This window comes from Oncorhynchus kisutch, linkage group LG2, assembly GCF_002021735.2.
Source record: "Oncorhynchus kisutch isolate 150728-3 linkage group LG2, Okis_V2, whole genome shotgun sequence".
NCBI lineage: Eukaryota > Metazoa > Chordata > Actinopteri > Salmoniformes > Salmonidae > Oncorhynchus > Oncorhynchus kisutch.
In genome coordinates this window covers 50,083,570-50,096,575 of record NC_034175.2, presented here as the reverse complement: position 1 = coordinate 50,096,575, position 13,006 = coordinate 50,083,570, and the positions used below count along the sequence as shown (strand labels likewise).

At 39.7% G+C, this 13,006-nt stretch overlaps 3 protein-coding genes across 3 annotated transcripts; 2 read left to right on the top strand and 1 right to left on the bottom strand.

The window, feature by feature from the left end:
- Positions 1-300: 300 nt before the first annotated feature.
- LOC109902751 (gamma-crystallin M3-like) lies at positions 301-1,286 on the top strand. Its single transcript, XM_020499379.2, has 3 exons — positions 301-454; positions 585-824; positions 945-1,286. The coding sequence occupies exons 1-3, from the start codon at positions 440-442 to the stop codon at positions 1,233-1,235; spliced, it is 546 nt and encodes a 181-aa protein (XP_020354968.1). The 5' UTR covers positions 301-439; the 3' UTR covers positions 1,236-1,286.
- Positions 1,287-2,885: 1,599 nt separating this feature from the next.
- Positions 2,886-4,514, top strand: LOC109904399 (gamma-crystallin S-1-like). The gene is made up of 4 exons (XM_020501648.2): positions 2,886-2,988; positions 3,520-3,590; positions 3,779-4,021; positions 4,167-4,514. The coding sequence occupies exons 2-4, from the start codon at positions 3,582-3,584 to the stop codon at positions 4,443-4,445; spliced, it is 531 nt and encodes a 176-aa protein (XP_020357237.1). The 5' UTR covers positions 2,886-2,988; positions 3,520-3,581; the 3' UTR covers positions 4,446-4,514.
- Positions 4,515-6,882: 2,368 nt separating this feature from the next.
- Positions 6,883-7,929, bottom strand: LOC109904389 (gamma-crystallin M1-like). The gene is made up of 3 exons (XM_020501639.2): positions 7,846-7,929; positions 7,348-7,599; positions 6,883-7,230 (listed from the first exon to the last, which is right to left on the bottom strand). The coding sequence occupies exons 1-3, from the start codon at positions 7,852-7,854 to the stop codon at positions 6,931-6,933; spliced, it is 561 nt and encodes a 186-aa protein (XP_020357228.2). The 5' UTR covers positions 7,855-7,929; the 3' UTR covers positions 6,883-6,930.
- Between the last annotated feature and the right edge of the window lie 5,077 nt (positions 7,930-13,006).

Here is a 13,006-nt window from a genome sequence, read left to right as displayed (position 1 = left end):
CAAGACCAGTTAATATGAATAAAAAAATTCAGTAATGTGTTATCTTTTTCTAATAGACTAATGTTTGAATCATTATGCTACTATTTTTTTGTGCTTTTTTAAATATAAAGATTTAAATCGTAATAACCATGAACAAATGTCCGTTGGGTTTGTTGATATCTCTGAAAAGCCTCGATATGAAGAATTCGCCTTCATACTGTTATTCAACAGAAACAATAAAGAGATGGTCTTTCCTCACAAATGCACCCAGCCGCAAATAATGACCCTTTAAAGGCCACTTTGAATTGAACTGTACAGGGTGGGCCTCTGTGTCATATTGCTCTGTCAGGGGTTTGAACAATGGAGCCACATATTCTTTGGCTGTCGGCTCAAGTATAAAAGCGATAGGGGAACATACAGAAAATTGTACAATCCTGAGACCAATACAGTAACCGCAACCATGTCTATGGGAAAGGTGTGGGGAGCTTTGACAGAATTGGACTTTTAAGCTTTTTCTAATTTGTTTATAACAATCAATCAATTGTACTGTACTGTTAGAACTACAATTTGTTTTTGTAAATTATGGTTTTGTTGTGTGTATTTAGATCATCTTCTACGAGGACAGGAACTTCCAGGGTCGTTCCTATGAGACCTCCAGCGACTGCCCTGAGCTGACCTCCTACCTGAGCAGGTGCAACTCCTGCAGGGTTGAAAGCGGCTGCTTCATGGTCTATGATCATTCCAACTTCCAGGGAAACCAGTACTTTGTGAGAAGGGGAGAGTATGGTGACTACCAGCGTATGGGCATGAACGATTGCATCAGGTCTTGCCGTAACATCCCCATGGTAAATTGAAAGGAATCTGTTCATTGACTCCCATAGGCCATACAGACAGTTCCAGCAAAAGCAATGTGAATGTATATTTCGCACAATTTGGTAAAACACCTTTCCCATATCCGTTTACAGCACAGAGGAAACTTTAGGATGAGGATGTACGAGAAGGAGAACTTCGGAGGTCAGATGCACGAGCTGAGCGATGACTGTGAGTCCATGACCGATCGTTTCCGCATGAACGACATGCAGTCCTGCAATGTGATGGACGGCCACTGGCTGATGTACGAGCAGCCCAACTACAGAGGCAGGCAGATGTACATGAGGCCTGGAGAGTACAGGAACATGAGAGAGTTGAGCATGCACATGGGCTCCAACCCCATGAGGGTCAACAGCATGAGGCGTATCATGGATTCTTGTTATTAAACGCACCAATGTCTAAAATTTGAGTATAAATAAAATCACTTACCTTTTAAATTGAAGTCTCTTTCATTTTCATTTGAGTCCTTGGTTTGAGGTAAAGGTGCAATCAGAACATAATTCTGCATTTTCATATGGTTAGTTTTCCCAGTGCAACGGGAGCAGTACACCAGGACATGTCCTCCCCAGGTGATGAGGTTGTTACGATGCATACCATTTCAAAACTTGATGTGGAGTTAATGGAATTAAAATCTGTTAAAACCACTGATCATTACATAAGGTTAATGTTGAATGAAATGTTAGTAAGTACTGTCTATTCTAGTAGTAAGTCAACAATTTGTAGAAAATACTTTGTATCAGCATCAGTATACAGCTCATGCTTCAGCTGCATCAGCTCTTATTATTCATACTGTAAAAAAAAAACAGGAATTGTGGATATTTGTTGGGCATTCCTCTTTGGAATGTTTAAACAGCTAAGAAACAGTATTTTTTTTTTTTTAGGTGGCAACTTACTGTAATACACCTCCAAGGCTGTACAATGTATGCTCCACATATACTGCCATCCACAAGTCACAGCAAACCCAGGAGAGGGCAGCATCTCCACAGTATAATAGCAGAGTTCTGGATTATGTGTACAGATGAAGGCTCAAGAAAAGTGATTCAGTCAAATAACTGTCTCTCAATCCTGTACAGTGGGAGGTTTATTAGTTGAACCATTAGAAACAATCCTTACAGATGTCAGACTCATCCAAAGACTCGCAGGCCCACATTATGATTTTGATAATTATGATTTCGATAATATTTTGTATTTACATTTTATACTAATATATTATTTTATAGTAGAAATGTATATCATATTTATACAAATACAAGGTATATATCATAATGTATATCTATATATTCATAATGTAGATGTGTATACATTTCTATTAATTAAACAGTGTTGACGAATACTAAATAACACTAAATATACTAATTAGATTTAATGAATAACAAACAGATTCTTTACATATACTATGTCATGAAGCATTTTAATATTGTTCATTAGGAAGCTCATATAGCAACCTGTACAGAAACATGTTTCCTAAAAATACCAATAAACTTGGTTATCTAGCTAGAATAAGGCTGTCAACTCTTGACATTAACATTAACAAATAACCTGGGGTATTTGGCCTAGGATCTGCAGCTGTAGTCGTCACTATGTTTCCTTACCTTGAAAACATAAGCCTCAATTGGTTTTGTTTATGTAGTTATATACATTAATGTTTGATTAACAAAAAAAATTGAACTGCAATCTCTCAAATTGTACTGTATGTTTAACCTTAAAGTAGGTTCATACCAAGTTGTGATTGTCTATCAACTAGCAGAGGTGTTACAGAGAGGAAGAGCAAGGTGTTGTGGAAGCAGTTTGCTATTTGAATACATTACTGGTGAGCATGTTGGTGCACAGTACCTTTTAATAGTTTGGCCTGTTCCAATTCACAGTCATGCCATTCAGGTAGCATTAGGCACAACCGGGAAGCAGCCATTCATTACAGTCAAAATGAGTCCCACTGTAAATATTCAAGGTCACTCTCCTGTTGGCCACTGGGTGGTATATTGTAAAACTCAATACAGTCAATCACATGACCTGAGTTGTTGTCCACACCAGCAGCCACTCACTTGGCTGTGGGTCAACTGAGACCACAGGTGGCACGAGCACAAGTTTGGCTGGAAGTATTCCAAAACCTGACCACTGAAACAGTACTGAAACCACCAGGCAAGGGGAGTCAAATCCCACATTTTCTTACTATCCATCATACTTTTATTATAGTTTGCTGTGTGTTTGAAATGTTCATGAATTATATTTATAAGTAGGGTAGCGATGCAGAAAGTAGTATATGTCAAACAATAATGTTAATATTTAATATATTTATATTTAATATTCACCACAGTGAAGGTGATTCATAACAATCAATGAATGTATATGTATAAGAGCTTACTTTTAAAGATCAAATAAATGCTTGATAAATACATTTTGAATTTTAGTATTCTGTCATCAGTTTTGGGTGGAATATTCTGTCATCTGTTCTTTTAGTTATCAGATTTTGGTTTTCCACTGATAAACGTGGAGAGTACATGATAAGTTAATTAGCACCATTGAAGCCTTTGTGTACGTAACAAAAAGGCAATTCACCCTGCTGACAAAGAAAAACAACTATCTTTTGTAATTTGGCAGCCATGCTGTATTTTCAAAAAGGCTGACATCTAAAGTCAATTGATTAACATAACAATGTCTCTATTCCTATAGGATATAAAAGGACCATGGCTCGCTTAGTCAGTGTTGCAGTGTGATCACATTTACCTAACACAATGGGAAAGGTAAGGCATGTTGTTTCGTTGCACATCTTTTGTCCTGTCACACCTTCTTTCTCATTGTTTGTCTGACAGAACAAAGAACAATGAACACCTGGCTGCGAGATAGACACTCAGTTGTTCGATCCTTTGCATGGCACAAAACTCAATGTTCATTCCATTGTATGCATGTTTACTTCCATTCGTATTTTTAGATAATCTTCTACGAGGACAAGAACTTCCAGGGTCGCTCCTATGAGTGCAACACCGACTGTGCCGACCTGCACACCCATTTCAGCCACTGTAACTCCATCCAAGTGGAGAGTGGTAGCTGGATGGTCTATGAGCGGCCAAACTACATGGGCTACCAGTACTTCCTGAGAAGAGGCGAGTATCCCGACTACCAGCGCTGGATGGGCTTTAATGATTGCGTGAAATCCTGCCGGATGATCCCTCAAGTGAGCCTATATTCCTCTTTCCTGGTATAGAAGTTAACCTATCATTGATGTAGGTAGTAATACACATGGCAAATAAACATGAAACTTGAAACTTAATAGTAAAGTGGCTGAATGAACGTACCCATCTTCTCCTCCTTGTTCTCAGAATCAGGGAGCTCACAAGATGAGAATCTACGAGCGCTCTGACTTTGGCGGTCAGATGCTGGAGTTTGCCGATGACTGCCCCTCCCTCTACGATCAATTCCATTACAATGATATCAACTCTTGCAATGTTATGGAGGGGTATTGGCTTTTCTATGAGCATCCCAACTACAGAGGCAGGCAGTATCTCCTGAGGCCTGGCGAGTACAGGAGATACAGTGACTGGGGAGCCATCAATTCCAAGATTGGCTCCATCAGACGTGTTGTTGCTCACCCAAACTGAGAGGCAATACATTGTCAACATGAAACTGAGCCTAACATTGAAATGAATAAAAGTTAGGTCCACCCGCCATCTTATTGTCTTCTCTAGTGTTCACTCAATAAGTATGAAACCATACTGTACTCTTTACACCTTGCAAAGTTTCAGCAAATTTGTTGAATTGAGACATCTAATAGTTATGTTTCATACTGTAGAGAGAAAACAACTGGTCATAGTCATCATCCAATTATTTTTTAAATGTTTTTCAAGCCATTATCTGAAGATGTAAGAATGCTTACTTCACACACCAAAAATACTTTACTACTAAAGTAAAACCATAAAATCACAACACTCACCAGCATCTCACATTACCTCACTGTGAGTGACAGAGAGAATACCTACTCATTCAATGAAAATCAAGCACAATTCTGCACAGCATAACAGTTAAAACAATTAACTATACTGAATTACTGTAGTTTCTGTATACTGAATAAAAAATGTAGATACCACACTTTATACCTTGCTCTACATAATATTATCTCTTTTTTTAGAATGTTGCTCTTCAAATCTGGTTCTTCATCATCATGAACCACACATAAAACTAGAAGTGAATAGTACCCAGTCGGTCACACACACATAAAACTAGAAGTGTTCTGAGCACATTTCCCTTATTTATCTTCAACCTCCCTCTATGCCCATTTTGAAATTAAACATAAATACACCTTAATCTCACATTTGTTTGTGAGCAGCCCAACACTTTTTATTATCCTAAACAGACTTGAAAACGTGTTTGGCATTTGAGGATATGTTCTCAACTGGTTTACTGTATAGTTTACTAATCAAACGGATATGTATTTGTGCAGATAGATAACAAATCAAAGTTGAATTTGGTGTTCTTCAAGGTTCAGTGCTTGGACCCCTGCAATTTTCTTTGGCTGAAATAATAACAGAACCTCAGGCCATTCTCATATGGAATATCAATCCCGGGTTCATAACTGCAGGCTCCAGATTACGATTATTTCCGTTGCAATTTCAAACAGTCCACTAGGGGAAACATGTGCGCATATTACGATCTAGTAAATCTAGTAGGTTCTTTGCTTGCTAGTGTGTTGTGGATGGAGTTAGAAGAAGAGCTTAAACTGTGAGCTACGTCTTCAAGGATCACAGGTTAAGTCCCAGTGCTAGGCACTCATTTTTATCCCAGTTATTTTCTGTTTTAACCCTATCCCAAACCTAACCTTAACCATTCCTAATTAATACCTTCATTTAACCATAGAGTTGAGTTTCAGTTTCACTTTTGCAGAGTCTGACTGACAGCTTACATGCATCAAAATATTCCGTATTTAATATGGGCCCACAGTGCTTTAGTAATTGAGTTGCATAATGTTAATTTGACCTCAAAGCATGATTTACAAAAAAGTTTGAGTTTAGCACATGGACTTGTGGTTTCCAAAATTGATTTGGACCTTTATGTAAGCTATCCCTTGGTAACATATTCCATAAATATGTTATGCTATTTGTTTGATATGAAGACCATCTACATCCACAGTTGTGGGCCTCCTGTTGAGACATTATAACATCATCTTCCCATCTGATGTGTGAAATAAGCACTCTGGGAAATATGCAAATTAGGTCATCCTCATAGGAATATTTTCCTAACTTTAGAATTGTATGGATCAGCCCAGAGTCTGGTCTAGTGGTAGAGCGGCCGACTCAGGACCACAATGCCCACTGGCAACGGGGTTACGAACCCCATCTTGGTCATTCCCCTCTCTCTTACTCACTGTATATGTCTCCTCCTCTACATTCCCTTTCCATAATAACATGAGGCTTTAACATATTCAAAATGTATTTATATATATTTAAATATATAATTATATGGAATGTAGTTAATTAAATACTTTTCCAGTTGTTCCAATAAAATGTATATTAAGGTAAAGGGATTTATGTTCATGTCAATTATTAGTTTATAGATCAGATAAATAGCTAAATAGTTATAACCAAATGTTTGAAATGACGCGATTGTTATCTTGGTGCTTGCAAAATAGTGAGTTTATATATGATTGTAATGTTATTGATTACTAATGAAATTAATACTAGTGTAGCCATGTAAGCTCAGGCAACCAGTTAAATGACAAACACATCATTTCAACCCTTCTATTATAACTATTTCTTACTGATTTGATTACGATCTATGAACTACAGTCAATAACTAATAAACTTTACAAAAGCATTCAGGTATGACCTGAAACTTGGAGGCAGCTTGCACAATTTAAAAGGTTTGCTTGAAGATGTTGTACCATGTGTACCCTACTAGATACTTATACTGTACATGTACATGTCCATGCCCATGTAATCATTGTGGGAATATTTACAAAGCTTCAGTGATATTTTAAATATTGTGTGCAATTTATTTTGCCTTAAGATGAATACTGGTATGAAAATCAGAAAGACAATTAAGTTATGAAAGATCTTCAATTATTTTATTACCATGAACAATTAAAGACATTTAATTGCACATATCATTGATACGCTTCATGCTCATGAATCTCATGGATCCCTGGCTCATGCCTCCCATTCCCATGCTCATCTCCCTGAAGTTCCTGTACTCTCCAGGCCTCATGTACATCATCCTTCCTCTGAAGTGGGGCTGCTCGTACATCAGCCAGTGGCCGTCCATCACGTTGCAGGACTGGCAGTCGGACATGCGGAAACGCTCCTGGATGGAGTCACAGTCGTCCATCATCTCGTGCATCTGACCTCCGAAGTTCTCCCTCTCATAGATCCTCATCTTGAAGGATCCTCTGTGCTGAAATGCAATAAAAAGAACAACATTATTTTAGGACACTTATGTACTTTGAATGTTGTATATCTTCAAATAGGAAATTACACTATAATGTATCATCTATGAGATAAGGTGTCTTACCATGGGGATCATTCTGCAGGACCTGATGTTGTCGAACATCATGCCCATGCTCATCATGCGCTGCATGTCAGGGTACTCTCCCCTCCTCATGAAGAACTGCTGGCCCATGAAGTTGTTGCGCTCATACACCATGAAGCAGCCGCTCTCAACCCTGCAGGACTGGCAGCGGGACATGTAGGGGGACATGTCAGGGCAGTCGCTCATGCACTCATAGTTGCGGCCCTGGAAGTTCCTCTCCTCGTAGAAGATAATCTATAGGAAAAAAGAGACATACTGTATAACAATTCCTGAAAAGGCAAAAAATCATCAAGCCTATAGGCTAATTGCATTTTTAGACTCTGGGTAATGTTGAATTACTGAATTCCCATAAGAACTTATTCTTATAACAGATAATTAAATAATGTTACTGTACTATTATATTTACAGAATATAGGATGTACATTTCACTTTTGCAAAACTGTAGCCTACATGTAGCTACTGTGAGTCGGATCAGATTACCTTGCCCATGTTGGTGGTTGGTGGTTGACAGTGGATCAGCTTGTGCTTCTACCATCATTTTGCAGTCATTTTATACAAAAACCAGGGGGCCATGATGTGTTGTTATTCAAATTGTCCAAAGCTGATGATTGAGCAGTATGACACTTTCGCTGATCAGGGCCTATGAAGTGTAACAATGGTTTTCATCCATACATTTCTGGCAGTGATGACCTGTGTTGTCTGTTTCATTATAAGCATCACTTTTGTGTACGCTTATCAGTAAGAATGTTCTTTGCATACAGAATGGTCCAGTAATCGAGGATGTACAGTAGAGGACTGAGATGAGGTCGATTTTCAGAACACATCTCTGTTGAACACACAGAGACCAATATTACAGTTATAGTGAAAGAAGAAGTGTGTTTATGATGTCCTTAATCTTAGTAGAGCATACTGGTCATGTTTGAACAGCACTTTTATTATCATTTTATGTACTTGAAATAATAATATTTTAATTTACAACTATAGAATCGTATTCAAAGCTGTTCTCTCCCTTAGTAAAGGAAAAGGTTGTTTAACCTGTCTGTAAATTGCATTTGTCATTCATCATTTGAGTTTATCCACTGGATGGTGTACAGATAAATAAATTGAAGAATGTTAGTTTAATGAAATTAAGATATTAATTGGTTTTGATGGGTGATTGATTTATAATGACAACAGTTACACCTTCCAGTCACAAGTGCATGTATTTCCTTCAGTCCAAAAATGGAATTGGGTCTGAAAGGGGCTGGCGTTTATGTGAGGCTTGCATGTGAATATATGATTGTTCACTAACCAGGTTTCCATCCAGCCTTTTTATGCCAGTAAAGTACATGTTGGATAAAAAACTGTCACGACAGGCCTGATGTAAACAGCACATTTTCTGGTAAACTTTCCAAATGTCGACAAAACAAAATAAGCTAGACCAGGTGGGATATTTTTGTGTTGGTAAAATGAATGATGCAACAAATAGCGGTGGAAAGGCCTTCGTGAGGAAATATTGATATAATAACCATCGTATTGAAGTAAACTTGGTGTCACGCAGTGACATGTTGTGTGGTCCTCCTGCTATGATTCAGGAAAGCATGCAGTTTATTAGGCTACAGATGAAATAAGTGATGACGAACTTCACAGGGTAGTGAAAGTGCACAGTGATGAGCTTGATACTTCTTTCCAATAAATATCAAGGTTCTTATTCTGGTGCCATTTGACAAATACAAATTATCTCACTCTCATCATGTAGGCTATACCCTCACTGTATCTGCCAGTTGTGCAAATCAAATCAAATCAAATGTATTTATATAGCCCTTCGTACATCAGCTGACATCAGTTAAAATGTTCATAAATGACCAGCATGGTCAAATAATAATAATCACAGGCAGAACAGTTGAAACTGGAGCAGCAGCACGGCCAGGTGGACTGGGGACAGCAAGGAGTCATGATGTCAGGTAATCCTGGGGCATGGTCCTAGGGCTCAGGTCCTCCGAGAGAGAGAAAGAAAGAGAGAAAGAGAGAATTAGAGAGGGCATACTTAAATTCACACAGGACACCGGATAGGACAGGAGAAGTACTCCAGATATAACAAACTGACCCTAGCCCCCCGACACATAAACTACTGCAGCATAAATACTGGAGGCTGAGACAGGAGGGGTCAGGAGACACTGTGGCCCCACCGAGGACACCCCCGGACAGGGCCAAACAGGAAGGATATAGCTGTTGGCTAAAGTGCACATGCCAAGACTACAGTGGGCACATTCGCTATACAACACAACATTTCTTCTGACAAAATCATCAGTAGAGTTGAAAATGCGATGGAAACCAGTGGATACTGCTGAGGTGAGGATGCCTCATAAAAATGGCTAGAACGGAGTGAATGGAATGGCATCAAACACATGGAAACCATGTTGATACCATTTCACTTATATCGCACCAGCCATTACCATGAGCCTGTCCTCCCCAATTAAGGTGTCACCAACCTCATGTGATGGAATCCCATTTAACTCAGATTTTTTATTCAGCTCATAGGAATTTAACCACAAAATGAGTGGGAGAACTTAAACAATTGGTGGCTCACTATGTCATCATGCACAGACTTACAACCGTCAATTTGATGAAAACATGTGTACATAATGTTGCTACTACCGTCTCTTATGACCAAAAAGAGCTTCTGGACATCAGAACAGCAATTACTCACCTCGAACTGGACGAAGATGTTTTCTTTAATGAGTCCGATGTGAAGGATGTACTGTATTGTCAAAACAAGGCCTAAATCCCCCATAATCAGCGTGAAGAAAAGATGGAGGAAAAGGAGAGAGCAGGGTGACTTGCCAGACGAGTAGGTAAACCACCACTTCCCAACGTGCAATCACGTGCACTCATTTGAAAATAAACTGGACGATCTACAATTAAGACTATCCTACCAACAGGACATAAAAAATAAAAAAAGCTGTAATATCTTATGTTTCACTGAGACATGGCTGAACGAAGACACGGATAATATAGAGCTGGCTGGCATCTCTGTGCATAGGCAGGACAGAGCAACAGCATCTGGTAAGACGAGGGGCCGGAGTGTGTGTCTATTTGTCAATAACTGCTGGAGCGCGATGTCTAATATTAAAGAAGTCTCAAGGTATTGCTCGCCTGAGGTAGAATACCTCACGATAAGCTATAGACCACAGCTGTAGACCACAATCTGTTTGTGGTCACGATAAGCTGTAGACCACAATCTACGGAGAGAGTTCTCATCTATATTATTCGTAGTCGTCTATTTACCACCACAAACCAATGCTTGTACAAAGAATGCACTCAACGAGTTGTATAAGGCCATAAGCAAACAAGAAAATGCTCATCCAGAAGCGGCCTTTAATGCAGGGAAACCTAAATCCATTTTACCTCATTTCTACCAGCATGTCACATCTGCAACCAGAGGAAAAACCTCTAGACCACCTTTACTCCACACACAGAGAAGCATACAAAGCTCTCCCTCGCCCTCCATTTGGCAAATCAGACCATAATTATATCCTCCTGATTCCTGCGTACAAGCAAAAACTAAAGCATTTGGTACCAGTGACTCGCTCAATACGGAAGTGGTCAGATGACGCGGATGCTACGCTACAGGACTGTTTTGCGAGCACAGACTGGAATATGTTCCGATATTCATCCAATGGCATTGAGGAGTATTCCACCTCAGTCACCGGCTTAATCAATAAGTGCATCGACAACGTTGTCCCCACAGTGACAGTATGTACATTTCCCAACCAGAAGCCATGGATTACAGGCAACATCCGCACCGAGCTAAAGGCTAGAGCTGCCGCTTTCAAGGAGCGGGACACTTATCCTGACGCTTATAAGAAATCCTGCTATGCCCTCAGACAAACCATCAAACAGGCAAAGCGTCAATACAGAACTAAGATTGAATGCTACTACACCGACTCTGACACTCGTTGGAAGTGGCAGGGCTTGAAAAATATTACAAACTACAAAGGGAAACCCAGACGCAAGCTGCCAAGTGACGCGAGCCTCCCAGACGAGCTAAATGCCTTTTATGCTCACTTAAAGGCAAGCAACACTGAAGCATGCATGAGAGCACCAGCTTTTCCGGACGACTGTGTGATTCTGCTCTCCTTAGCTGATGTGAGCAATATCTTTAAACAGGTCAACATTCACAAAACTGCAGGGCCAGACAGATTACCAGGTCGTGTACTCAAAGCATGTGCGGAAAAACTGGCAAATGTCTTCAATGATATTTTCAACCTCTCCCTGACCGAGTCTTTAATACCTAAATGTTTCAAACAGATACAGTGCCTTGCGAAAGTATTCGGCCCCCTTGAACTTTGCGACCTTTTGCCACATTTCAGGCTTCAAACATAAAGATATAAAACTGTATTTTTTTGTGAAGAATCAACAACAAGTGGGACACAATCATGAAGTGGAACGACATTTATTGGATATTTCAAACTTTTTTAACAAATCAAAAACTGAAAAATTGGGCGTGCAAAATTATTCAGCCCCTTTACTTTCAGTGCAGCAAACTCTCTCCAGAAGTTCAGTGAGGATCTCTGAATGATCCAATGTTGACCTAAATGACTAATGATGATAAATACAATCCACCTGTGTGTAATCAAGTCTCCGTATAAATGCACCTGCACTGTGATAGTCTCAGAGGTCCGTTAAAAGCGCAGAGAGCATCATGAAGAACAAGGAACACACCAGGCAGGTCCGAGATACTGTTGTGAAGAAGTTTAAAGCCGGATTTGGATACAAAAAGATTTCCCAAGCTTTAAACATCCCAAGGAGCACTGTGCAAGCGATAATATTGAAATGGAAGGAGTATCAGACTACTGCAAATCTACCGAGACCTGGTCGTCCCTCTAAACTTTCAGCTCATACAAGGATAAGACTGATCAGAGATGCAGCCAAGAGGCCCATGATCACTCTGGATGAACTGCAGAGATCTACAGCTGAGGTGGGAGACTCTGTCCATAGGACAACAATCAGTCGTATATTGCACAAATCTAGCCTTTATGGAAGAGTGGCAAGAAGAAAGCCATTTCTTAAAGATATCCTTAAAAAGTGTTGTTTAAAGTTTGCCACAAGCCACCTGGGAGACACACCAAACATGTGGGAGAAGGTGCTCTGGTCAGATGAAACTAAAATTGAACTTTTTGGCAACAATGCAAAACGTTATGTTTGGCGTAAAAGCAACACAGCTCATCACCCTGAACACACCATCCCCACTGTCAAACATGGTGGTGGCAGCATCATGGTTTGGGCCTGCTTTTCTTCAGCAGGGACAGGGAAGATGGTTAAAATTGATGGGAAGATGGATGGAGCCAAATACAGGACCATTCTGGAAGAAAACCTGATGGAGTCTGCAAAAGACCTGAGACTGGGACGGAGATTTGTCTTCCAACAAGACAATGATCCAAAACATAAAGCAAAATCTACAATGGAATGGTTCAAAAATAAACATATCCAGGTGTTAGAATGGCCAAGTCAAAGTCCAGACCTGAATCCAATCGAGAATCTGTGGAAAGAACTGAAAACTGCTGTTCACAAATGCTCTCCATCCAACCTCACTGAGCTCGAGCTGTTTTGCAAGGAGGAATGGGAAAAAATGTCAGTCTCTCGAAGTGCAAAACTGATA

Excerpts from the sequence above, each read along its gene's own strand:
- LOC109902751 (XM_020499379.2), top strand. Across the intron at positions 825-944 it reads CTTGCCGTAACATCCCCATG|CACAGAGGAAACTTTAGGAT; the intron begins GTAAATTGAAAG and ends ATCCGTTTACAG.
- LOC109904399 (XM_020501648.2), top strand. Across the intron at positions 4,022-4,166 it reads CCTGCCGGATGATCCCTCAA|AATCAGGGAGCTCACAAGAT; the intron begins GTGAGCCTATAT and ends CCTTGTTCTCAG.
- LOC109904389 (XM_020501639.2), bottom strand. Across the intron at positions 7,231-7,347 it reads CCTGCAGAATGATCCCCATG|CACAGAGGATCCTTCAAGAT; the intron begins GTAAGACACCTT and ends ATTGCATTTCAG.